The sequence below is a fragment of the Vicugna pacos genome, chromosome 5 (assembly GCF_048564905.1).
Source record: "Vicugna pacos chromosome 5, VicPac4, whole genome shotgun sequence".
Classification (NCBI taxonomy): domain Eukaryota; kingdom Metazoa; phylum Chordata; class Mammalia; order Artiodactyla; family Camelidae; genus Vicugna; species Vicugna pacos.
In genome coordinates this window covers 20,681,763-20,708,152 of record NC_132991.1, presented here as the reverse complement: position 1 = coordinate 20,708,152, position 26,390 = coordinate 20,681,763, and the positions used below count along the sequence as shown (strand labels likewise).

The 26,390-nt window shown below is 36.4% G+C and overlaps 2 protein-coding genes across 2 annotated transcripts in view; both read left to right on the top strand.

Annotated features, from left to right (window-relative positions):
* Positions 1-22,672, top strand: part of LOC140696539 (low-density lipoprotein receptor-related protein 1B-like) — a 305,131-nt gene extending 282,459 nt beyond the window's left edge. Inside the window, exons 6-8 of the mRNA XM_072962067.1 lie at positions 17,737-17,959; positions 20,970-21,141; positions 22,503-22,672. Coding sequence (XP_072818168.1) covers positions 17,737-17,959; positions 20,970-21,141; positions 22,503-22,672 — 565 coding nt within the window. The remainder of the gene's footprint in view (positions 1-17,736; positions 17,960-20,969; positions 21,142-22,502) is intronic.
* Positions 22,673-24,091: 1,419 nt separating this feature from the next.
* Positions 24,092-26,390, top strand: part of LOC140696538 (low-density lipoprotein receptor-related protein 1B-like) — a 298,018-nt gene continuing 295,719 nt past the window's right edge. The window contains exon 1 of the mRNA XM_072962066.1: positions 24,092-24,201. Coding sequence (XP_072818167.1) covers positions 24,093-24,201 — 109 coding nt within the window. The 5' untranslated portion in view covers position 24,092. The remainder of the gene's footprint in view (positions 24,202-26,390) is intronic.

Here is a 26,390-nt window from a genome sequence, read left to right as displayed (position 1 = left end):
GAAATAATAGGCACAGCTCACACAAAGGAATGGGGATGTTTCACTTACGCTCCTTTTTCACCTGAGACCAGAGCAAATTACATATATATTAAACTACAACAACACCACACCATGATAATATGGTAGAAGTTTGGCATTTCTCCCTGGTTTCTTACTGACACTTTCCATTTAATTTATGTGACCAGTACATTAAAAACACTTTTATGTAAATTTCCTTAACATTTTGCTTGTCCTGAAATTCACTTGACATATTTAGATTCTTCATAAGATAATGGGAATGTTCATACTGGGTGAAACTTTTGGAATCTGTATCAGAAGGTACATTTTCCTCAAAAAAACATTTTGAATGTTACATTCTAACTTCTATTTGTGATATTTAGAACCCAGCTGTCTGTGGACATACCTATTTTAATTTCCAGCCTCTGTTGATAATTTTTTAATGTTAAGGCTTTTTTGAGTACCAGTTAGAACTTCTCATCTATTTACTTGTTTAATCCTCAGAAAGGCCATATGAAAATGGTTTTTCTCCACCTTGCAGACAAGGTAATGGAGCCATAGAAAGGTTTAGTAACTTGTTCACAGCTAGTAAACATTAGAACTAGAATTTTAACGAAGGTAGTCTTAACTGTGAACTCATAATCTCAATTGCTGTGCTATACTGCACCTGGTTGGAAAAATCAGGAACTTTTTTTGTCCGTCTAATTCAGTACTGTACTATTTAATGGACAGAGTTTTAGTTTTTCTTTTGTTTTTATTCCTTCTTTTTCTTACTCTTTACTCCCGTTCATTTCACCACAGTTTTAATAATAAATATGTTACGTTTTATTTAAAATGTTTATGCTTTTCATGTATTTCAGTCAGGCTTGTTTAACTGCTAGAACACAGACGTTTCAAACAATGGTAACCGAAGATGTTAATGTTTGATTAAATATACAAACTCTCCACAGCATTCAAAACCAAAAGTTTAAATAGGCTAAGGATTCCTGGAGACGAAAGCTGGAAATGGATTTTGTTATCAGAACATTTTTATCAGGATATTCTTTCTTTCTCCCTCTGTTAGCTAAAAAGTGTAGACTTCCTAGTTCACAACCCCAAGAGAAATGATTTGATTAATTTTGGTCATTAGATTATGCATAAGATATACATTGATTACTCTTGGGCCAGATTCCTGTCGTTGACTGGCTGCTTGTGATTAAGAGTAGTGATTGGGGAGGGTTAGTGTGAGGTCACGTACTATAAAGTGTGTCTGTTTTGCAAGGGTTATGGGAAGAGGATCACAAAGAATTGTGACTGGTTGAGCCTATTAAAATGCAATGACTTTATAAATTTTATTCAGAGCTGTTTCCAGTCTTTGTCATCGCTGCCAGAAACACAATCATTTTGTTTTATTTCTGCTAGGAAAGCTGACCTTCCTACCCCAGTGTTACCCTTACTCTACCACTATTGCCTCATCTGATCATGGGTTGTGTTAAAGGCTTCGTTGAGGTTTGTTAGAGCTTTGAAGAAGCACTGCAACTACAACTAATCACAGGATTCCATTTAAAATTCTCCGTAGTAAGAGTTATGTAGATAACATTTTCCATTTTGTTTCTAATACTGCTCCTATTTATGCTCTGCCTGTTTTGGCCACGGCAGCATGTTGGGTTGATGTCTTCAGAGAACCATCAGTTCTGGTTATAGTCTCAACAATCCATTTTAGAATAAGGACAGTAAGATGAGATCACCAGTGCAGACCAAGAGAGCAAGTAATATGAGCAGAGCCCAGCTTCCTGCCCAAATAATTGTGAATATGTTTCCCTAAATGCATTACCTTAAGCTTGCTCGTTTGAAGCTCACATGACATTTTTCTCTCAAGATACAGCCTCTTGAAACTTTCCAACAGCTTATGCACATTGGCTTGACATTTCACTACTCTTTTAGTAAAAGCTTAGTGTGATTTGCTAACTTGGAGATTTTGGTGTGCTGTTTCTCTCCAACTGTTTATACCAAATGTAAAGTAAGAATTGTCCCAGAATGGATCTGTGGAGACCTTTCTTTTTTTACATTTTATCCAGAGTTTTACCTTTTTTTCTTTGTCATTACTAAATTAGATCTTTATTCCGACCAAAATGTTAAATGGTTTTCACACCAGAAATTAACATAACATTGTAAATCAACTATACCTTAATAAAATTTAAAAGATAGGTAGTTTTAAATACAGAATTTTACAAGATTCTTTACGAAAATCTCGCTATATTACATCAAGTGGTAGCCTTTTCTTTGAAAAATGCATTTGTGTTTTCTCAAAGAGCTCTCAACAGACCCAGCTTATAGCTAGTTTCTAATAAAGCTGTGGAGATTATGAAACTGGATGGCAGACAGATGGCCCTTCTTCAGATTTTATCACCAGCACCTCGAACTGTGCGTGCATATTATCGGGGCTCAGCAAGCATTTGTTCCACTGAAGTTGTTTTCTGCCTCTTAGCAGCATCTCAGTTTTTCTTCTGTAGCCTTAAGTTTTCAATTAATATAGAATTCACTAGCTTATTTAATATGGATGCGAGGCTTACCAACTGCATCAACCACAGCAGCACCCAAAATCAGAGTCCTTTGGGCAAGTACTTATTTCTCTAGCAAACTGACATGTATAACTTAAAACACATGGATATAAAATGACCATTATTTCCTATCATTATTCCCAAACCCTCAATTAAAAAGAAGTAGCATCTTGTGAAATAAGTGTGGGACAGTGAAAGGAGGAAAACATGTCCAGGTTGAGTGTCTTCTACATATTAAATGCTTTCTCTAATTCAGCAAAATGCATTTTTTAGTAATTGAAGTATAGTTGATTTTCAATGTTTACCAGGTGTAGAGCAAAGTGGTTCAGTTATGTATGTCTATTAAGAATCAAATAGTTACTTGAGATCAGAGTTGGATAAATATTGCTTGGGTATTTTGATGTGAAAATTCAGACAATGATACTGGGCAGATCCTGAAATTATAAGTGACTTATATCTAACTGGTTTTAGGAGTATTCCATAAAGATTAAAATCTTTGCTTTGAAATTGCTTACAAGATTATGTTGGATTTCAAATAATTTAAGTAGCATGCCTGATGACAAGTGAAATCATCTTTCACAGAGAGTTTGACAATTTCTTCATGAAATTAACTTCCTTGAATTTAGCGTTTTAACTTTAACCAGTTAACTTTCACTTTAATGATGATACCGGTGTGGGTTCTAGTGGAAATGGAGAAATCTGTCTTTAAACAACTTCTCATAACTGTTGATTAAAAAAGAGAGAAGGGAAAGGAAGAGAGAGGGAGAGAGGGAGGATGGAAAGAAAACTCAGATTACAGACTTTTAGGGCGTCATTATCTGCACGGCTGTGTAGTGTGCTCACACGTAAAAAAGCTTGTGAGTCTGCAGTGCTCACTTTCAGTTAGCAATTTACATGTAAGTGCTGTCACCTTTACTTACACACATAGCAGAAGTGATGAATAATGCACGTGCGTCAATTAACCTTTCACAGACTCACAGCTCGTTAGAGCTCTACCTACAGTTATTTCAATGGTCCAAATACTCCAGTAGAAACTCAAAATTACAGTGTTACTGCAATCATTTGTCTGTCAGACAAAAATATTGTATATACTATAGAGACAACTGACTGTTTTTCCCAAAGCTTTTACTTTCTATTTGGAAAAGCAAGGTAGAAAGTCTAAATATTGTTTTTGATATTTATAAATGATAGTTAAAATATAATAAGAACTATAAAAATTTTAGTTTTTTAAGCACATAACACTATAGGAGAAAGGAAAATATTGGGAGGAAATTGAGCACAGCACATTTTCATAAATGAAGAGACCTGGAGTTTTAAACGAAACCCTGTAATGACTTACCTGTATGATCCTGGGCAAAGCACTTTATGCCTCCAGGCCTATATTATAATTTAATAATCCTACCATCCAGGGTGGAGAGAAGATAGTTTCGTCAGAGTAGTACAGAAGTCAGCATTAGCTCAGAGTGTATTTTCATCTGGTACAATTTACCAGTGCATTTTGAATTTGATTTTTTTTGATAGCATCATTTTTCTGTGATGGTGGGTCACGTGTACAGCATGGAGATGCTGGACAGAGGTAACTCCTGTCCCGGGTGGGAGAGAGCAGGACAGTGTGAGATTTCACAACATTACTAAGCGTACACATCATTTAAAGCTTATGAATTACTTCTGAAATTTTCCATGTAGTATTTTCAGGCCACGGCTGACCGTGGGTGACTGAAACCATGGAAAGTAAAACCATAGGTGTGGGGGCTGCTGTGTGGTTCCTATTGAATGTGTATCACTTTCACACCATCATACAGTCAAAAAAAATCATAAGTTGAACTGTAAGTCAGGGATTGTCTATATATATTTTTTGAAACAGGTTGACTGTCAGATGGAGATCACATATGTTTCTGATAGTTCACTGCGTTTATTCATAATGGGATATGAACTTTATTTTACTTGTGTTATCTCCTGTGGCAAAACAAAACAAAGTGTGGGAGCACTTACTGAGGAAATTACAGATAATGTGATCTTAGACCTCTGAATTTTCTGAGTATTGATAAAAATGGATTACTCAAATAACTTTTCTTTTTACTGAAATAAAATAAAATTAGCTTATAATAGTTATATTTGTCTTTTAAATTGCTGATTTTCCTAAGTAATAATTTCACATAATATTTGCTGTTAGTAGCACATTTGATTTCTATTTCTCTTAAAGTGGTGGGAAGTATTTCAGATACCATTTGCCTTAATCATGAATATTTATCACATGAATATTTTTCAGTTATAAATGTTTGAAAACTTCATTCAAATCAGATTAAGCAATAAGGGGGAAATTCATTGGCTCAGATTACTGAATATAGTGAGTGCTGACTTTCGCATGACTGGATTTAGGGATCCGAAATACACCCTCAGGACCTCTGTTTTCTCCACTTGGTTTGCTGAACAAATCTGGTTCACTGCTATGCTAATTACCAGTTAGTTGAACTGTCAATATCTATTTTAAATTCTTACTAAATGGAGGGGTGGTCTCCTAAATAATTTTTACATACTATATCAGTCAGAGTTCCACCAGGGAAAAAAATGGAACCAGTAGGATTTATAAATATGTATAGTTTTCTTATAAGGAATTGACTTATGCGGTTGTGGGAGCTAGCTAGTTAGATGAAAACGCTTAGGGCAAGGAGTCAGGAAGTCAGACTGGAAGTCTTGAACAGGAGCTGATGCTGCATTCATTCCACATATGGGTTTTCTTCTTCAGGGAAACCATGGTTCTGCTTTTAAACTTCCCAACTGATTGAATCAAGCCCGTCTAGATCTCTGAGGAGAATCTTAGCATAAAGTCAGCTGATTACAGATGTTAATCACATATACAAAACATCTGCACAGTAACACTGAGGTTAGTGGTTGACTGAATAACTGGAGACTGTAGCTTGCTAAATTGACACGTAAAGCTGAATGTCATAGAAGAAAAAGTCATGAAGATCGAGCAGCAAACAATAACTCAAGACCTTTCTGGGGAGCTTCTGATACAAGTGTTATTCAAACAGTCTGCTTTCTTTGAATAAAACTAATCGGCCTCCGTATAAGAAATTACTAAATTGGAAAAAGGTTACCATTACTGAATAGCCTATTGTCTTTAATTCTTTCACTATGACACTAACAAGAGCTTGTGAGAGAAATGGTTTCTATCAGTTAACAATCTGCAGAGCTACCCTGCTCAGCCATCTCTGAGTCCCCATACATTGTACAGCACATTTCTCTTCAATGATCTTGCTTCCTGTGTGCTTTAGACGTGTGTGCTAGATGCTTTAGCATTCCCTGTTGTATCCACAGAACCTTGAGCTTAGTAGGGGTTCAATTAGTATTTCTGGGAAGAAGTGAATAGGGAGGAGAAGAGAGAACTGGATAATAAATATTTTTCAATATTTTGCCACTATTAATAATGTTACAGTGAATAACTTAGTGCATATGTTGTCTCTTAATTTGGTGAAGATGCATCTTCAAAGATAAATTTCTAGAATACAGATTGCTGGATCAAAGAGTAAATGCAGATTTAATTTTATTAGATGCCACCCAAATTCCCACCACAGGGATTGTAGAAATTGGAGATTTCAGCAAGCTCTCCAGGAGATTATTGTGCACAATAAAGAACATGGATATTTACCTTTTTGATGTTAACTCTTTGTCAGAAAATAATGCACCTATAAAAATACATTTCTGCTGGCATGCTTATAGAGCCCTCCGTGACTGGTTGTTGATGGGACCCCTAAAGGGCATCCTGGTCAAGAAACCCTCACCTAGAAGTGTCTCCCAATTATTAAAATACTTGTTTTGCCAACTGAGCAAGGACAGTCATTTCCCTTTGTCAGCTTCCTTTGGCCTGTGCAGCCTTAGCCACACTTAGTCCTTCACTTGATCTTGTAATTCTGCTCAACACTGAGACAAAGAATTTGGATAATGTCACTTCTGAAGAAGTTATTGCTTTACAGGACTCTGGCCTTATTTTTCTCAGTATATCTGCTTTTCACAGCTAGGGAAGTGAACATCAAAGAAATTTTAATATTTTTTTACAGTGTGATTTTATCTATGTAAACATATGAGTTTTCATCATTGCAATATAACTGCACATTTTATTCCAAGAGCAAACTGAGATGCACACTCCTGTATAAACAGTAAGTAATATATAAAAAACTAGGTGGTAGTTAAAGTTCCATTTATCTACATGCTGTTTTTCCCTTCATTTAGTGAGAATTTAAAATAGAAATTGACAGTTCACCTAACTGGTAATTAGCATAGCAGTGAACCAGATTTGTTCAGCAGTCCACAACTTCATGGATACCTACCTTAGCTGCTTCTGAGAAGCCATCTGTGTTATTTCAGCTCAGAAAAATGCCTTTATAAACCAATAGGACTTCCTTAAGTGCGGAAATTAGGTTATACATCTCTGCATATTTCAAAGAGCAGCTTTTTGACATCTAATATATTACTGCACAAGTCTACTGTTCCACATGAATCAAGTATATGGAGCATGAGCTCTCAAGGACTGACCTCCTGCGTACTGACCCCTGAAGGAGTCCTAAGATAGCATTGCCCATGGTCATGAAAAAGAAGTATGGCCAGACTGTAAAACCCATTCTTCGTATTAAATGGAATGACACCTTGAGATCTTATCAGAAAGGTAGACTTCCTGAGAAAAATCTGAAGGCTGAATATATTCCAGAGATATGTTTTTCAAACGTTACTATAGTACTAGAATGCTGCTCTGTAATCGTTCTCATTCTCACTCAATTAATTATCAAGTCCTGTTTATGCAGACCTCAAAATAGTTCTTGACCGTCTCCTCTTTTCCATTTACCCCCTGCACCAATGCATGGACAGTATTATATTCTTAAAATTCATGTTGATTATATAAATATCCTATATTAAAGTAAACAGAGAAACAAAACTTTTGCTACCTTCTGAAAGTAGACGGTCAGACACAGGAATATCATATCTTACCATGAACTAGTATCACTGCTCCCTACAAGTTCTCCAAAGAGAATTATGTGCTGAAGAAGACAATGTAATCAAATTGAGGCAGAGCAGTAATTTACTATTAGCTAATGATTTTGGTCCAGGGAAGAATTCCAGTGACCTATGCTGGATTGTGTGGAAAACTAACTCAGTCTCATATGCTAGAATAGTCTTATCCATATTTTTTGCCCCTTTAACCAATCTCAAGTTTGAGTTTTAGATTTTATTTTCCAATATGAGAAAATCAGTCCAGAACTTACATAGATATATGAAGAGACAGAGACAGCCATATGTCTCTGTTGTGAGACTATGTTGTGGCTGAGTTGTGAACATAAAATGCCGAATAAAGTCTTTGTCCTCTTGGAGGTTATAGTCTACTTAGTAAACAGATCTTAGACTTATCATTGTGTGTGTGTATGTTATATGCAATTAAATAAAGGAGGATAGTATTAAAAATACAGAATGTCATGAGATTATATCAGGCCGACTTAATTGATATTGGAAGACCAGGAAAAGTCTTTTGCAGAAACTGACATTTAAATTTAAAACTAAAGCCAAGATTGGAATAGCATGGTAGAAATTACATTTCAGACTTGGAGACAGGATATGTGATAGAGAGAAAGGAAGAAAATTTGTAGATCGTTTAAGGAACTAGAAGATGGCCAAGATACTAGAATTTTATACAGAGATACTGCTAGATGGCCAAGGTGTTAGAAGTAGGGATGTATATTGCTAGATGGAGCTGGAGAGAGAGGTACAGACCTGATCATGTGACCATTGGGGGCAATGTTAAGAATATCAGGTTTTATTCTGATTGTTATCAGCAGCTATAGGAGTGTTTCATAAATACATACTCCATTTTTCTTTTTAATAAGATCTGACTACTATGAGGAGAATGATTTAAAGGAGCAAGAAACAGAGATGAGGTATGTCCCCAGGCAAGAGATGATGGTGAATTGATTTAGGAAAGAGGAGCAGAGGATTAGAGGTATACTTTGAAGATAGAACTGGCAGGATATGGTGATGAATTAGATGTAGAGGATAAGGTAGAAAGTATAAAGGACGATTGTCTGGTTTCTGGAATAAGCCGTTGGGAAGAAAGAGGCGCTATTTGCCAAAGTGGAGAATAATGAAGGAATAAATCTGGTAAGAATGAGCAAGAATGTTATACTAGATGTGTTAAATTTGAGGTCCCTAAAAGAATTTAAACACAAGTATCAAAAAAGTCAAGTGTATTTATGAGTTAGAAACTCAGAAGATAGGTTAGGATATAAGAAAGTTATTATAATACTAATGAAAGTCATAGAAACTTTGAAGATTTTCTGTGAGAGAATTTAGAGATTCCCAGACTGAACCTGGGAAACTTCAGTACTAGAACCCTGGACCTGATACAGAAAGAGGAGGTGGGAAAATGCAACTGAGAAAAAGCAGTAGGATGAAAACCAAGAGAGTGCTAAGAGAAAGAAAAGTCAAAAGGGAGGAAAGGATTAACTTGGTCTGATGCTACAGAGAGGACAATAAAATGAGGACTGAGAAAGGTTGAGCCACATGAAAATAATTGGCAACTTCTGTAAGTTAAGAAAAATGGAATGGTGAAGGTGGAGGATATGTCAGTGTGGAATGAAGAGTGATGGAGGGAGAAAATGAAGTCAGCGTGTGTGAATAATTCTTTGGAGAAGGTTGGATGTGAATAAAGCATGGAGAGAAAGGGCTATAGATGGAGAGTGGTTTAAGATTGAAAAAAAAGTTTTAATTGTTTTAAGATGATAGATAGTAGAGCAAGTTTCTATGTTGAAGGTGAGAACTACATTCTACTAAATGTAAAAAAAAAAAAATGGGCAAGTTAAAATGCAGAAGAAAGAGGAAATTGCTGGAGACAAGTTTCAGAGATAGGAGTTTATGTATTGGCCTAAATGGATGAGAGGATGCTTTCTTCTGTATTTTAAGAGGAGAGGGAGGAAAACATTGATGTAGATGCTGGTAGGTTTTAGCTGGGGCTGTGAGAAAACAGTAAGAAGCAAGATCATCCTCTAAGGGTGAAGTGGGGTGAATTAGCTGGAGAGAATAAATGAGAAAGAGAAGTTGAAGATTGGCTAATGGAGACGCTTCATACGGATGAGGTCTCAGTGAAGTCAAAGAGCTGCTGTTGTTGAGAGTACCTGAGCAAGAAAGACAGTGAACATGCAATCAGAGGGAAAAACAAGATGCTCTTTGTGTGTGTGTTGAAGGGGGAAGATATCCCTTTTTGTGAAGTCATTTTTTCTGGTAATGACAAACAGCCTACTGTTCATCACCATGGGAATTTGTGGTTGAAGTGTACTGGAAGTTGTAGGCAGAGAGGAGGTCAAGGAAACAAGGAAAGTTGTGGATCCATTATCTTGTAGCTGTCGGAATTACTAACTTCTCTGGTTTGGTGTGGTCAGTAAGACAGAACCCTAGGTGCCAAATTTTTTTTTAAATGAGATATAAGCATCAGAGAGTCAGAAGATGATTCTTCGAGGATGGATGCTGTTAACGACACAGCCTATTTGTGAGACCCTCAAAAAGCAGGAGACAGATAAGAGGAGAGTAATATTCTGGAATGTTCTGTGATTCTTATTGGAGAAGGCATTGATTTTACATCTACCCCTTAGGTTTTCTTAGGAGCCCACATTTTCAGTGACTGCTGGGAAAGAATGATCTCAAGAGATGCTGAGTTTCACAAAGTTTCAGTAAAGGCAAAAAGGGGGAAGGGACATTCAACGTGTAGTCTTAGGATACTGGGGAGTTCGTGGTCGTAGAGTAGGTGTTTCAGAGGACAGATCAGAAGAGCGTTCGTAGGAAGAGAGGAGGCTGTGTCAATGGACTGATGTCAGACTGCCCTGTACTTTGAGCAAGACCTGTGTAAACAAGGGTGAAAACATTGATTTTGTCTTAAAGATGGCTTTATAAGGTTTCAGTTACTACCTGAGAATAAGGTCTGCCTGGTAGTTGAAATGTTAGGCCAAGTGTATCATTATCTTTTCAGTGATTAGATTTCGTAGTTGCAATTTTAGTGTAGCCGCGAATGAGTGAAGGTAAACCAAGTGGTTCTTTCCTCAGAAAACTGGGGAAGTCAGAAGCCATGATGGCTCTTAAGCAAATCAGGCTGGACTAGCTTTTTTCTTGCTGATAGGGCCAAGGCAAAGACAATCCAGGGAAAGTGGATTAGGTATTTTTTCTCATTGTGTCTCAATTGTGTTGAAAATTGAATAAATACCTATGTAACAAAGATAAAAAGAGTAATAGAAATGTGCAAATCTTTCTGTTTCTCCACTTTTTATTACTCCCTTTTTACAATGTCAGGTTTATTACTGTCTGAGTTAACTCCTGGCTCTCAGAATATGGAAAATGAAAAACAAATGGAAAGAATAGCCTAAGGGACAAATTTGCTTAAAATAATAAAAAGATGAGTTAGAGGCTGTGTCAGAGTAAGATGAGGATTGAGAGAGGCTGTATTTTAATTTGTGAGAGAGTTTAGCCAGCCTGGATTCGGGAAGGACATTTGGAAATCCATGACTTGAGTAATATATTGAGTTTTTAAAAAATAAGAAAGATGGTTTAAAAAAATGTGTTGTCCATTATTAATATCCTTCTTCTCTGTGTTTTCATGGGAGGTTGCCAGGAAGATTTTAGATGCTTTATTTTTATATAATATATATTTATATATTTATGCCAATATGAGGTCATATAAAGGTTACCCGTGAACATTATAAAATGATTGCTTTAGTCTGAGTTAACATTTCAATATATAATATTTCCTAAAGCAGTATGAATTTTGATTGTTCAAAATCTTCAGCATAAGAATTATCTGAATCTTAAAATAGAACATTAAACAATACAGTATTTGACTCATGGCATGTTAGCTTCCAAGTAGAGAAACCTGCTGAAGCCATTTGAAGCTCAGATGCAGAGAGTTCTCAGGGAGGATATGGAACCCCCCCTCCCCGAGTGTTTACATAACTAAGGACGGGAAGTAGAGATGGACTCCTGGGGCCTAGAGCGTCACTTGCCGGAGGAATACATGGCTCCCTCCATCCCATCTCTCGGCCTCGTGGCTCCCCCATGTCTGCACATGTGCTCTGGTATTCGTCCCCTCTCACCCGCCGGCATCCCCCTGCACACCACCCATGTTAGCACAGCTGCCCATCGGATGAGCTCCACACTTCTTGGTTTAGATAATTGAGAGAAAGGGTCTGAGAGATTCAGCTCAGCCTATGGTTTGGCTTCACTTGCCTCCTGTGTTCTCCCTGGGCCTAATTATCTGTAAACAGCAGAGGGGTAATATTGACACATACAGCTGCCCCTCTCAGGAATGCTCAGTGGGTGGGGCAGGTTTAGGTGAATACGGATGGTGAATGAGTAAGCTGAATTAACTGACATATCTAATGCATTAACACTTTTAGTGGGAATGTTTCCAGAAGATAGAGTAGCCAGCTGAAAGCAGGAGTCTGTATGTCAAGTTTAATTTCTGTGTGTTTATGTATAAACTGAAAACCAAGTTAAAGAGAGATTTTTCAAACAATGAAAGCAAAAACCCCAACCAAGTAAAAATCAATAAATAGCTGTCTTGAACAGTCTTGGCTAGACAGAGAAAATTGTTTATCATCCACATGCCTTGAGTAGCAGGAGCTGATAGAAATTAAATTTAAACCTCTTACTCCAAAGACTCATTACTCTTTAATATTTACAATTGCACTTTAGAATTACAATGCTAAATATTTAATATTTCTACTTTAATTCTGAGTATATTTGAATTGCTCTACATAAAATGTGAAAAATCATTTTCTTGTTCAATTTTTGTATATACAATGGAAGAAAAATTACTACTATTGATGCTGTTTGGATAACACAGTTATTTTTCAAGCAAGATTGAAAAATGAAGTCCTTAATGTAATCCTTGCTAAGAAAAATGCCTATCAGTTTCCTGAAATGTAAAAAGATACGAAATTCTCTACATTAACATGTGATTAATAAACATGGAAGGTTTGCTATTTGCTACGCCCTAATCAGAACAATGATTTTTTTTTCATCTTGCACTATATGGACCTCTAATTTTATGTCTCATTCCCCTCTCTATTCCATAACAAAAATCTTGTTGTGTAACCTTATTTGGAAACAGTTAAAATGAGTGATACATAATTTTATTGTGTGAACTCTGAAAAATTTTAAATTCCACCATTAAGCCATCACCAAAATGCTGAGGTAAGAATGTTGACACAAAGCCAAAGCTGACCATGCAGTTGAAGGAGGCGGATAGGACTCTGATATGCTTAAATTCCCCTTTGTCCTTTTGGGCAAAGTACGAAAAGCATGGAAACATTTAAAATGAATATCACTGGGAAAAGTCTTATTTTTATCAGCTAACAGAGCAATAATTTACGTTTTAAGACATCAGGATGTATAACAATTGCTTTGCTTTAAAGCATCAGGATGATTGGGGCCAGAACTCTGTAAGCACCGTGCTCTATCATTGTCGGTGAGTGAGTGCTCCCTTTGTGACTTTTGATTTATGGCAGGCAAGTTTTCCGGCAGTACTCAAAGTTTCTTACTCTCTTCAACTGTATAAAACTTACATATCTGTAGTAAAACAGGGCTGCTCATATAACCAACACAGATGCCAGGTAAAATCAGGTTCCCATACTAGATGAGATAAGGAAACCAAAATGGTCAGTCCCCACTTACAAGAGCTGCTAAATTACAATGAATGAACTAGATAAATAATTACTAGTTTGAAAGTTGACTAGTTAAACATAACTTAGTGACAGTAGTTGGAATATTGTCTTATTTTAATTTTAATTTTTGTGGTAGTGGAAGTTTAATTGAATGGCATTTGAAAAATAAGTGAAGAACAAGAGAATAGCCATCTCAATTTAATTTCTTCTTTATTCTGGAGAATAAAAAATAATTGATAGTGCAGGAAAGAGAAGGGAAAGGAGAAATGTCAATATTGCAATCCTGAGGAAAGGGGATGTCGGACAGACTTGGAAACGGGCTCCGCCATCCACCACGCATCTGACTCGCAGCGCGCCACACTGGAGCTGTGCTGCAGTAGAAGGAGCAGAAGATCCTTGGTTCCTCATGGGAGATGATGCTGAAGGGGGATATTAAGAAAGTTAAGTGTTCAAAGAACACTGAATAAGAAGGAGTAAATAAGATTTCAAACCACCATCTGTGCTTCTTTTTAGGGTATTTCTCGGGTAGAGCATAGGGTGGTTCATGGTTTCAAAGTAGGGTGGAAACAAAGTACAAAACTGTTGCCTTTCAATTTAAAAGGCATACTATAAATTTAATTATGAGAGAAATCAGGCAAACTCAAAATAGGGTTATTCTTTTTGTTGTTGTTATTGAAGTACAGTCAGTTACAGTGTGTCAATTTGTGGTGTACAGCACAATGTCCCAGTCATGCGTATACATACATGTATTTGTCTTCATACTCTTTTTCATTATAGATTACTGTAAGATACTGAATATAGTTCCATGTGCTATGCGAAGAAGTGTTTTTTAATCTATTTTTATATATAGTAGCTAATATTTGCAAATCTCGAACTCCCAAATTTAGCCCTTCCACTCCCTTTCCCCTGGTAACCGTAAAATTGTTTACTATGTCTGCAAGTCTGTTTTGTAGATGAGTTCATTAGTGTCTTTCGTTCGTTCTTTCGTTCTTTCTTTCGTTCTTTCGTTCTTTCTTTCTTTCTTTCTTTCTTTCTTTCTTTCTTTCTTTCTTTCTTTCTTTCTTTCTTTTGTTTAGATTCCATATATGAGTGGTATCATATGGTATTAAAACAACTCATTTAAGATTAAAGGAGTCTGGAGAGAAAGGACAGTTAAATGCAATATATGATATTGGATTGGATTCTAAATTAGAGAAAAAAAGAATTTTTTATACATGGGATAGTATTGGTCAAAAGGCAAAATTTGAATAAAAGCTGTGTATCGTATCAGTTTTAGAAGTATTACTTTTGACAGGTATACTATGGTTATGCAAAGGAATGTCCTCATACTTAGGAGATGCAGGCTGAAATTTTAGGTGAAGAGGGTCAAGTCTGCAGTTTCCTGTCAGATGGTTCAGACAGTGTTAGAACCAGTCAGAGGAACAAAAGATCAACTGGTGAGTATAGGTGAACAGTATAGACATTTCTACAATTCTTACAGCTTTTCTGTTTGAACTTATTTCAAAATAATGAGTTAAAAAGAAAAGGCATGACAAACATTCATGTTTTGGTTCTGACAGTGGCTAACCATGTGGACTTTGAGCCTATTTCATCTGTAAAATAGAAATACTTCTCTCTCACAGGTCATTATTAGGATCCATGAGACAGTGAAGTTCATAGAGGGCTATTGACTCGTTCTAAAATTTGGACAAATATTTTATAGGAAAGAACAGAGTGATTTTTCAACCCAGCTACACTTACATCACAAATGAAATTTAGTTAGGTTTTAGATAATTAAAAGGTCAGCTTTTGTTTATCAATCCTTATAACAACCATACCTGAATTAAAGAATGCTCTGGGAATGAAGCTTTTGTCTGTAACAGTAGTAGATACTTTTAAACTAAAATTAAACAATGCTGAAAGAAGTGAAGAAACATCTACTTAATCATGTGACCATGAGCATTTATTGTGTGCAGATTTATGGCCTTAGTGCTATTATCCTGGAGAATTCTTCCATTTCTTGCATTTCAATGATAAGTGAATACAGCTCGCCATAGGCAGTATTCTGAAGTCTGAGGAAGTTCAATTTAGTGTAAAGATCATCTTTTATGTCTCCATTGGGCATTAGATATTCTACTGTATGCTGGGGGTACAATGGTAAATTCTTTACTGTTTCTTTTAGCTCAGTGTGATTTCACACACCCAAAGTCCTCCTGTTCTTTTGATTTTACACTTCCATTAAAACAGCAAAAATTTGATGAATCATATACTTGTTTCATACTTTGGCTTAAGCTTATTCAGAGAGTTACTTCAACCAGTTATATTATGACTTGGAATGAATGTGAGAATCATTTGAATCATTCTTGTAATAATAGTTCAGTATTACTGAAAATCTTCTTGGAAAAATTATCTTTTCTTGACTTCCTTCATTATTATCTGGTTTACTCTTCCGCCATACCTAAACTTCTCAAACGGAAGTACCAAAAATTTCTAGTATTTTAACAAATGCCAAATTCAGTGACATCTTCCTAATCTATCTATATATATATTTTTTTAATTATTTTGTGAAGTGATTGACCCAGACAGCCACTCCAATCCTTTAGTATGAAACTTTTCTTCCTTAGGCTTCTTTGGGAGTCTGTTCTCTCTTTTGACCACTATCTCTGATCTTACTTGGCCGTCTTTTCCCAACAGTACACCTCTAAGAGTCTTGTCTTGGCAATCTCCTTTTTTTCCTTTTTGTACCACATCTAAACATCTCTAGATGACTTCATAGAAGTTCCCATCTCCAGACTCACCTTCCCTCTTCAACACCACATAGTTTCAATCACCTACCTCCTGTCACTGTCTTGACATGGTCTATACATGACGCACTGTACGTAGTGTGCCAGAGCCTCCGACTCTGTCCCAAAGCCAGGACACCAGCAGCTGTTCAGTGCTGTGAAGTGGACCAGTCGGAAAAGGAAACTGCATAAGGACAGGCATTTTGGTGTGAAGTGAGGGAGAGAGTTTCTTATGACAGAAATAGTGGGCAGTGTTCTACAGTAGGGAGGACGGAAACTGGGTAAATCTCACTTAACTTGAGATGACTAACGAACTAGTTGGTTAACAAGTGAGGAAAGAGGAGATAAAAGATGGAAGCAGGAAGAGATAGTGATAGGAAAGAGAGAACAAAAAAGAGAGAAAACTCATGAGCTAGCGCAGAGTAGAAGTTTGAGCGTTTAGCATGACAATAAAACATAGCACCATATGCCCTTTTATTTATTCTTCACTAGACTAGAAAGCTCTTCACCTGAATGGAATGTCACTTGAAAAATAATTTTTAATTTATGGTGATAAATTGATCTTTCAGGAATACTGGGGGAAATCTATACTCATAATAAAACCTGGCTTGCACTGTCACAGACTGGTATATGTTAATGCTTAAAAATTAGTCAAAGCTTCCCCCAGAAGGAAGAGCTAAATTAAAGTTTAAATCATACTCTTTAGCTTGAAAGATACCGCATATTGTTAGATAATGCAACAATGTTGAGAAAAGTAACTAAAAACTCATTCACCAAATTTGTAAAATCAAATATCCTATACTCTAGGTAATCTTAATATTGCTCAGGCACTGCAAATTGGATTATTCTTGAGGTTGTATTTAAGTCAAGGGAAGGTGGTCTTCTATTTACAAATGTAATTTACTCTCATGAGTAGATAATCTTGTTAAAATATTGTCAGGTTAATTGAAATTGATTTGTGTTTACTAAACATAGTGAAGACTAATCAAATATTCGACACTGAATGGTTGGAGGTATTTAAACCTTTGACAGACACTGTTAGTGCTTCAGAGAAGGATTTCTTGTCTCAGAGGTCAACGTTGCTTTTCAGCCTTTTATTTAAAATCTATAGAGAAAAATGAAAAGAAATGGCCTGCATTTTCTTTCTGAAATTCTGTGATTTGGGGATATTTGGACCTGGTTTGGGGGGATTATTTATGTTTTATTTCCATTGCTACAAACAGCACAGTTGCTTTTCCATCTGCTTAATTCCATTCCAGGTTTGCTATTCTCTGCCACTCTTAGCATCACTGAGCTCCACATAAGAGCTTATATAGGAGACAGACATTACCACACCATTTGAAAGCAGGTTGACGATAAAGCCTGAAAGCTCACGTGCCCTGGCCTGGTGACTTGGCTCACTTACAAAGCTTATTCCAAACGGACTCCACAGGTCTCCTGCGGTGTATGTGTCCCGGCTCTATGAGGCTTAAAGAAACGTTTCCCCTAATACAAAAATAAACCCACCATCATCATCCGTTTTGGGGAAACTTTACAGTTGTTAGTTAACTTGCTCCCTAATGCCCTGCAATATTCATTAGCAGACTTCTCTGTTTATGAGTGATATTATATGGAATTGGTTATGGGACGCCAACAGATGTAACCACTGAAATAAATTAGAAGGAAAAGTTCTGCTTTTTTACGGATGGTTCTGTTGAATATGCTTTCCCCCATCCACTTTAACATTTACTTTTCTTTCAACAGAAAACTTTTCTTTACTGATTACGGGAATGTGGCCAAAGTGGAGCGATGTAACACGGATGGGACAAACAGAACAAGGATAATCGACTCAAAGACGGAGCAGCCAGCTGCGCTGGCACTAGACCTCGTCAGCAAATTGGTTTACTGGGTAGACCTTTACTTGGACTGTGTGGAAGTAGTGGACTATCAAGGGAAAAACAGACATACTATCACTCAAGGCAGACAAGTAAGTACAATTTGGTTAGAAAGATGCAGCTAAGGTAATTAAATGAATGGCATCCTACTAGGAAGAAGGCTGAACAGTGCAATATTGAAAATGTCTTATGATGTCAGGCTGCAGTGGGTCATAAAAATTGTGATGTATTTCCTATATGAGAGAATGTTCTTTTCATAGTGTGCTTCATAATACTGGGAGTGCCCTCTCTCCCTTCGTCCCTCTACTAAAACAAAAAGCACACAAAAGCAAAACCAATAAAAATACATCAAAAACAACTAACAAAACAAAAAATGCTATCCTAGTAAAAAAAGAAGTATTATAGTAGGACAGATGTTATGACCTACTTACACAAAATTAATTGAAGTAGTTCATTTGTAAAGAAACCGAGCTGTCATCTGTCCCATGTGGCATTGGAGATACTTTGCTAACAAAGCAGATGCCTGCTCACAAAAGTATCATTATTATTTTAATAGGTTGGATTAAATTTTGCCTTCGATGTATTCAGGTGTTTCTTAAAATGAGAGCTTTGTGAAAGTCACCAAGGTCAAAAATTTTCCCATCTGTATAGTTTTTTCCTTGCTAAATTGTTAAGTTTTTGCAAACAGCACTCAAAAAACACCTAAAGGAGATCTCTAAGTGGAGATAAGCCTTTTTGAATAGTATACTTTTTAAGTTCAATTTTACCTCACTGACAGTGCTCATTCCATGTTATAGTCTCATGTGGAGCTGAAATATGTAAATCTCTTTGCTTTGTTTTGCAATGCAAGGCACAGATATTCTGTAATTATCTTGTAAAGATACTTTTCCTTTATAAGCAGCTTGTAACAGTGAAATGTTTCCCCTCCCTTGGCAGTTACACAAGTGCACTAATCTGGATAGTTTAAAAAAAACAGGTGTCCAGTATTAGAGGTGCGGCCGCTTATTTCTCTCTCACCTCTGCTGTCCTAAAAACCTTGATATCTTTGACAGTCTTTGGTTATGACCTTAGAGTGCCTAGTCTGTAAAATGATTATCATGGACCTTCTTTTTCCACGTACATATATAATTAAAATTTTAAACCTTGAAACAGGGATGAGGAATTCCAATGATCTTCCTCATGACTCCATTCAAAAGATTTTTAATGTCTGCAGTTTTTAATTATCCTCTTTTATTTCATTTCTGTTGCTTATGTCTTGCTGTTTCCCTGAGCATAATGCTTAGTCTGCCACTAAGTAATCCAACATAGATAACATTTTTGAAGTGTCTGTCCTGTACGCAGAATGGTCTATCGCCACTCGAAGCTCACCCCACCTCTGTCGGGAGAGTTAGAGCAGGCAACAGTGGAGGTGCTTTATAATAAGGTATGGTCCATTTCTGAAGGAAAGCAGGGAGGCAGCGAGTGAAACTTGATCATTACTGTGAGAAAATGTTTTCTGACTTCACCAATTGCCCTCTCTGATTCTTGCCTTTTCTCCTGGGATGTGGATTGGCAGTTGTATAGAGAGTAATGTGGGTGTGCCACAACCACACACTTCCAGATGGATGGCCTGAAACTTACAGCAGAACATGCATGAAGTAAATGGCAATTAATGAAATAGTTCAGCTTGCTTGTAATTTTTATAGGAAAAAAGTATTGCCCAAATCAAAATTGAGTCATAGGTATATTTAGCAAATATGATGTCAGTTCTGTTAAAAAAAAAATTAGTAAGTAACACATGCCACCCCCTCCCCCACCACTTACCAGAGAGTAACACTAACATAGATATATATTATTGGGAATTTAACAAAGGATGATTCTCCCCATTAATTCCTGTCTTTCATTTCCAGACTACACACGGAGAAATGAAGTACATCCAAAAACAACATAACAAAAGCCAATCTTCGCTTAGTCAACATCTCATATTAGCGGATCAGAGACAGTAATGAGGAGTCCACGTGCTAGGAGGCTAAAAAATCAAATTCGTTTGCTTAAATTACAGAACTGGCAAGATTTCCTACATAGAAAAATTTCTGATTTTGTTCTGTTTATTTTTTTACAGTTAAACCATACATACCTTCACAAATTCTCTTAATTACAAATCTATACTAAAAGTGCACTTAAAGTGTAATAAAATGCCAAAGATTAATGACAAATGCTTTCAAAGAAATCTCTACACTAAATCGATGGACAGATCTACCATGTCCTGGACCAGAACCATTTTAAATTAAGTTCAGTACAAGAAACACCCAAAGGCAACATGCCTAACACGTGCCTTTTTACATGAGAAAATCAATATACTCATTCTTCTTCTGCTCTACTGGAAGTTTTCTGTGACCTCACAGTGGCTGTTCCTTCCCATAATCCCAAGACCCCTGCCGAGGAGGAGGGTTACTGTTAGGGTGTCATGGAAGGCTGCAAACATTGTTATTCTCAAAGCAAATAGTTCCGTGTCATTATGAGTAGGCTTTTGAAAGAATGCAATTTCTGATTAAAATGCTGAGATTTTATTTACAGTTACTCCAAGTATGTGATTTTATTTTTTTATTATTTTCCATGTTGGGGCAAGTATTAGTCTCAATGTCACATGTGTTTAAAAAAAAAAACAGATTTTCAAAGGAGTTTTCTCATCAGTCCTTTCACAAGCAAAGCTATGCTTTTACAGATTCTATATATCCATGACTATAAGAACAAGTAGCTCACAAAAATATCTCAGATTTTGTGTAACACTATAATAAGCATATTACTATCAAATATGATTGAAAGTTTGGTTCTTACAAGCCTTTGAAAAGTAGCAACTGAACATGTTTTCTTCAGAGTCTTAAGAAACATAAAAGTTTCTCACATACATTTGGAACTGCTTAACTACTTCGTAATGTTTTATTCTCAGAGAAATATGTTAAATTAGTGAAATGTTGAATTATTTGAGATAAAATAAATGGTAATATGCTTGTGACTCTCCAACCATGGGAAGTTTCCACAGTTGTAACTAGTAATCATTTTTTCTTTTAAATTGAAAGCATCATAATTAAAAATCATAGTTATTTTTGCCCTTTTTTATAGGTCAAACATCTGTATGGTATAACTGTGTTTGAAGACTATTTGTATGCAACCAATCCTGATAACTTCAATATCATAAGGATAAATCGATTTAATGGCACTGATATTCATTCACTGATTAAAGTGGAAAACGCTCGGGCAATCCGAATCTATCAAAGAAGAACTCAGCCAACAGGTAAGATACAAGATTTCTTCATAGCCTTCATAATGGTGGATTGAATGGAGGTCCGTGTGCCTTTGTTTGGTGTTAGAGTTCATAAATATCTGATTTGGTAGCAAAAGTGTACATGTCTACATGGTAAAATGGAATAGCTCCCTTCCCAAGTCTAAATGACAAACTGTTCAGTTCCAGGTGAATCGTTTCTACAACCACAGGGTTGAAATGGTGGCTAGATTTAGATGCAGAGAGGTGCTTTCAGTTTTGATGTGTGTACACAGGAAACCCAGAAGCTAAGATGCTAGCGAATTTTTTTTAATCCTTCTGGGAGACAAATTTCCAATCAGGCAACTTTCTTACAATATCTCTTCAGGTTTTATTATAGTCACTGGGATCTCTTGACTAAACATCTCAGTCATTTCTGAACACATGTTAATTAAAAAATATTTTTTAATAAGAAGGCTGTGGTGTTTCTAAGTATTTCTCAAAAACACAAACTAATTGTTTTGCATAGCAGGTTAGTGATGCTTATTCATCAATATAATTTAGGCTCAGTCATACATAGAATAATGTAACATACACAAATTCACCCAAATGCCCCTCATCTTTTGAAAACTGATTGAGAATTAGCCAACCATTAACACAAATTTAGACAAGGCAGTGTACTGTCATACATGTGTTTACAGAAATTCGAATTTGGATTTCTGTAGATAACCTGACTCGAGTTTTATGTTAGGATTTATTTATTCACCAATTAGTCATTGACCATCTACTCTGTGCCAGGAACTATTCTACTTACATCGGGAATACAGCAGTGAATAAAACAGACCAAAATATTACTGCCTTTATGAGATTTGCGTTATTGTAGAGAAGACATAATTTTTTAAGTAAATTATTGTATTAAAAGATAATAAGTGCTATAGAGAAAAATAAAACAGATGAGTATCAGGAATGGAGGGTAGCTTGCAATTTTATATTGACTGGTCAGAGGAAATCTCACTGAAAACATAAAATTGAATGAGGAGTCTCATGATCTGACTGACTTTACAGGACTCAATGTGGCTACTCTATATTCACAGTAGGCTGTGGAGGACGAAGGTGGAAGGTTAGAGATGATGGTGGATTGAACCAAGATGGTAGCAGTGAAGGTGGTGAAAAGTAGTTAGGCTCCAGATATATTTGAAGGTATAGCCAACAGGATTTCCTAATGGATTTAATGTGGGATGTAAATTTTAAAAAGAGGCAACGATGATGACAATGGTTTGGCCTGAGCAACTGAATTATTTCGGAGGTTGGGAAAACTAAGATTGAGGCAGATATAGGACAAAGAAAATAAGTATAATTTTACATATTATTTTGAATGTCCATCATAAATTCAGGTGGAGCTATCAAGGGGGTATTTGAATATACAAGTCTGGAGTTCAGGGGGAAGTCCAGACCGGACATAACAATTGGAATCATTGGCATATACATGGATGTGATCATCAAGGAAGTAACTATGGATGGAGAGAAATTTCAAATAAAGGATGCTGGGACAGCCCAACAATAAGAAGTCAAAGAGAGTAGGAGGGCCCAAAAGAGGAGACTGAGAAGAAGCTTGTTAAATCAGTTGGCCATTGGATCTCATAGCATGAAGGCCCTAGGGATCTGATAAGAGCAGTTTTGTGGTGAAGAGAATGCCTGGGTAGAATGGATCTGAGAAAGAATTTACAGACAATGAGCTTGGATCACTTTGAAAAGTGTTGATGTTCAGTGGAGCAGAGAAATGGAGAGCTCACTGCAAGATTGCCATAGGAATTAAGGTTAAAAGTAGGACTTTTCTTCCATGATGCAGAAATAATGGCACATTTGTATGCTGATGGGCATGATCCAATGGAGAGAGCAAAAGTAATGATGAAAGAAAGTGGAGAGTTGCTAAGGAGGTGAGAGGAGATTTGATCTAGTATAGAAATGGGGTGAGATTGGAAAATATAAGCAACGCTCTGGGAGAAAAAAACAGTTAAACTACATTTCAGTTATCTTTCCATTTAGTGAATGAGGAGTACAAAAAGAATATAGCACAATTTTTAAAAGCATGTAAGTTTTAATATTTAAAGAAAATTGTCATATTATTGATCACAATTCCAAATAAGAGGTGACTGAAAAATAATATAATTACAATAACACATAAAATCCTGCTGATAGTATTCCTGCTGCAGCTTTTTCTCGTTAACCTTTCTTTTTCTCATCCTCTCCATAGGGTCCTTTTCCTATTTTTTGTTTCTTCTCCAACTTCTACACTCATGAAACTTCCTTCTATTCCTTAATCTCCACAAGAAAACTTAGCCTTCTCCTTTTGGCAGTTACAGTCACACACACACACGCACACACTAACAATTCATTTTGTGTAGGGTTCTCCAAATGACAATGGACTCAAAATTGAAAAAGAAAATTTCTCTTAACACTTCTCAATAAGCGTAATCACTAAATGACATTTCTTCTAGTTAAGCACCCATATAATAGATTATTTCAGGAGAAATCCTTTTACTTCTTAACTACCTAACCTGGGATATTTTAACAGTATCATTTTAATATTTGTCAGAAAAGTGTATTTTTTAAAAGTACAATAAGCACGTCCTAAAAAATGGGGACGTGCTCCCCATTTTATTTTTGCTCATAGGTAAACAGTTTAGATTGATATGAAATCATTTAATCTCTCAGAATTTTTTTTTTTAATGTAGGCTTAGGAGGATTTTGGCAAATCTCTACTTTTTTTTTCTTTTTTTTTTTACACGGTTTAAACTCTTTTCCAATTGATTATGATACTAAATAATTGGGTATAAAGATTTTTTGCTAGGATTCCCTCTTCTGCACTGGAAAAGTTTCAACATCCTGATGCACATAATTATCTTGTCTTTGGAGAATTTCAAGCGTGCTGTGTTTTATTTGTTGTAGTCAGAAGCCACGCTTGTGAAGTGGATCCGTCTGGAATGCCAGGGGGATGTTCACACATCTGTCTGCTCAGCAGCAGTTACAAAACACGGACCTGTCGCTGCAGGACTGGCTTCAACTTGGGAAGTGATGGCAGGTCATGCAAAAGTAAGTTGTTAAAAACCCAAACATTTGCCAGCAGCTACCGCTTCAGAATAAGGTTTTTAGTATTAATTAGGATCCTCAACATCAGTACTAACATGAGACTTCATCAGGTCAAATTTGCCTGCCAATATGTTCCAGCCATTTTGTTTTTCAAAATCAGTGTGTTTTGTTTTGTTTTGTTTTGTTTTGTTTTGTGTCTCCTTTTTGTATGTGTGTGATACTGTGAGTGAGAAACGTAATCGGGCTGTAGGGTCACTAAATTTGTGGATCCTTGGGGAACATACTTTAGGGAAGGTTTTTAGGAAGATCCTTCAATTCCCTAAAGAATGTTTTTGGTCTAAAAGGCCTGAATCCTTGACTGACCAGATTTTCTCTTTTCTGAACCAGAATGTTGCTTCTAGTAATAGGTGTGTTGTTTAGTCCAACAGAAATCCACATAAAGTGATACTTCACCTTACCCAGCACTGGGGAGTGAAATTCATTTCATTATTTCATTTTCCAGGTAACTGGAGCTGTACTCATTAAATATCAACCTCTTTAACAGTTTTGTTATCTACTAAGTTAGATGTGTCTTTGTTTTATTTTTGAAATATGTTAGAATAATTTAATTGTTCTTTACTTAAGTGAATACATATTTTTCACCCATGACTTTTGCAAGTTTAAATTTTTGCACAAAATTAAGGTCTTCAGGGCCTTCAGAATCAGAGATAATATCAAGGACATCCATGTGGAGACTGTTGGTCTTTAAATGTGCCCAAAATACCATAAATTTTAAGGTTATGATGACTGCTTTTTACAGTGTCTGTTTTCTCCATTTCATCATGGCCTTTTCTTTCTGTTTGTGCTCCCTCTCTGGTCACCGTCCTGCCATCTCTTTTACCTTCCTTACTTTCTTGCCATACCCTTGAGGACTATGAAAGAAGACCACTAAATTTGCTATAATTTTAAAACTAAGTGGTTAGCATTAATGGTACAAGTACTTTTAAATTAAGAACCCAAGTTGCTCAACTGTGATAAAAGTACATATTTCAGTATTTTCTTTTCACTCCCAACATTATATCAAATTCTGTGAATATAAAGATACCAACTCTCACGTTCAAGAAATCCTCTGGGTAATTGAGAATATTTTGTCAGAAGCCTCACGATAGGAGAAGGTGCGTGTGTGTCTGTGTGTATAACCAGCCTTTAAACTGGTCCAGTTACCGCTTGGGAAGTGATGGCATGTCATGTAAAAATACAATCGTGCACTTTTATGCATACATATATATGTGTGTGTATGTGTATATATACACATGTTTGGGGAAAAAACATACAATCAGAGTTGCTTAAGCTTCAGTCATCCCGAATGTAGTGATCCACCAGGATCTATTTACATTTATAGTAAGACAAACAATTCTAGCTATTTTAAGCAGAAAAGATCAAACGCAAGTAGATACGTGCTTACGGAATCAGTGAGATGCCTGAAGCAACAGCTTCTAGACTATCTCGGGAACATTCCTCAAAACCACCACAAACTAGCCTGACTTAAAGCTGGAACATGGGCCTCAGTCAGAAGCTAGGGCATCGGGAAGCCACAAATGACAATGGTAACTTCAAAAACACACCATGTTAACACAGATCTAGGGGTTAGGAAGCTTGCACCACAGCTGTCAGCTGCAGAAATGCGTGACACTGGCAGACGACACAAAAAGGAAAGACGCCCTCTCCCTTGCCTCTTGGTGCGCACAAAGGGAAAAGCCTGATACGGGGAAATGCAGTTTCCCCGTTAGATGAATCTCAGCAGAAATAGCAAGAGGGGGCCTCATTTCCATATTCCAGACTTGAGCTAGGACATCTGATATTAGGTACTTAAATCAAAACCAGAACCGTGGCTACATCAGTGTCTGAGATGTGTATAGTTTTTGATTGTCTGCCGTACAGGAAAACACACTAGAAGAAACTTTAGGTACTGAATGACTGAAAAAAGTGATTGAATAAAACAACGTGTACACCCATGCACACACACATACATTAAGCCAGTGAAGTACCAGGTTTACTGATTACCAATTAAAGCACCTGTTAAAAAATAAAGCAATAATTTAAGTGTTAGCAAGAATGGATATGGTGAAACTAGTGATTTTTTATGCATGGCTAATAGAACGGGAAGTTGGTAACACCGTTGGAAGGACATTTGATAACACCTATGATAAACA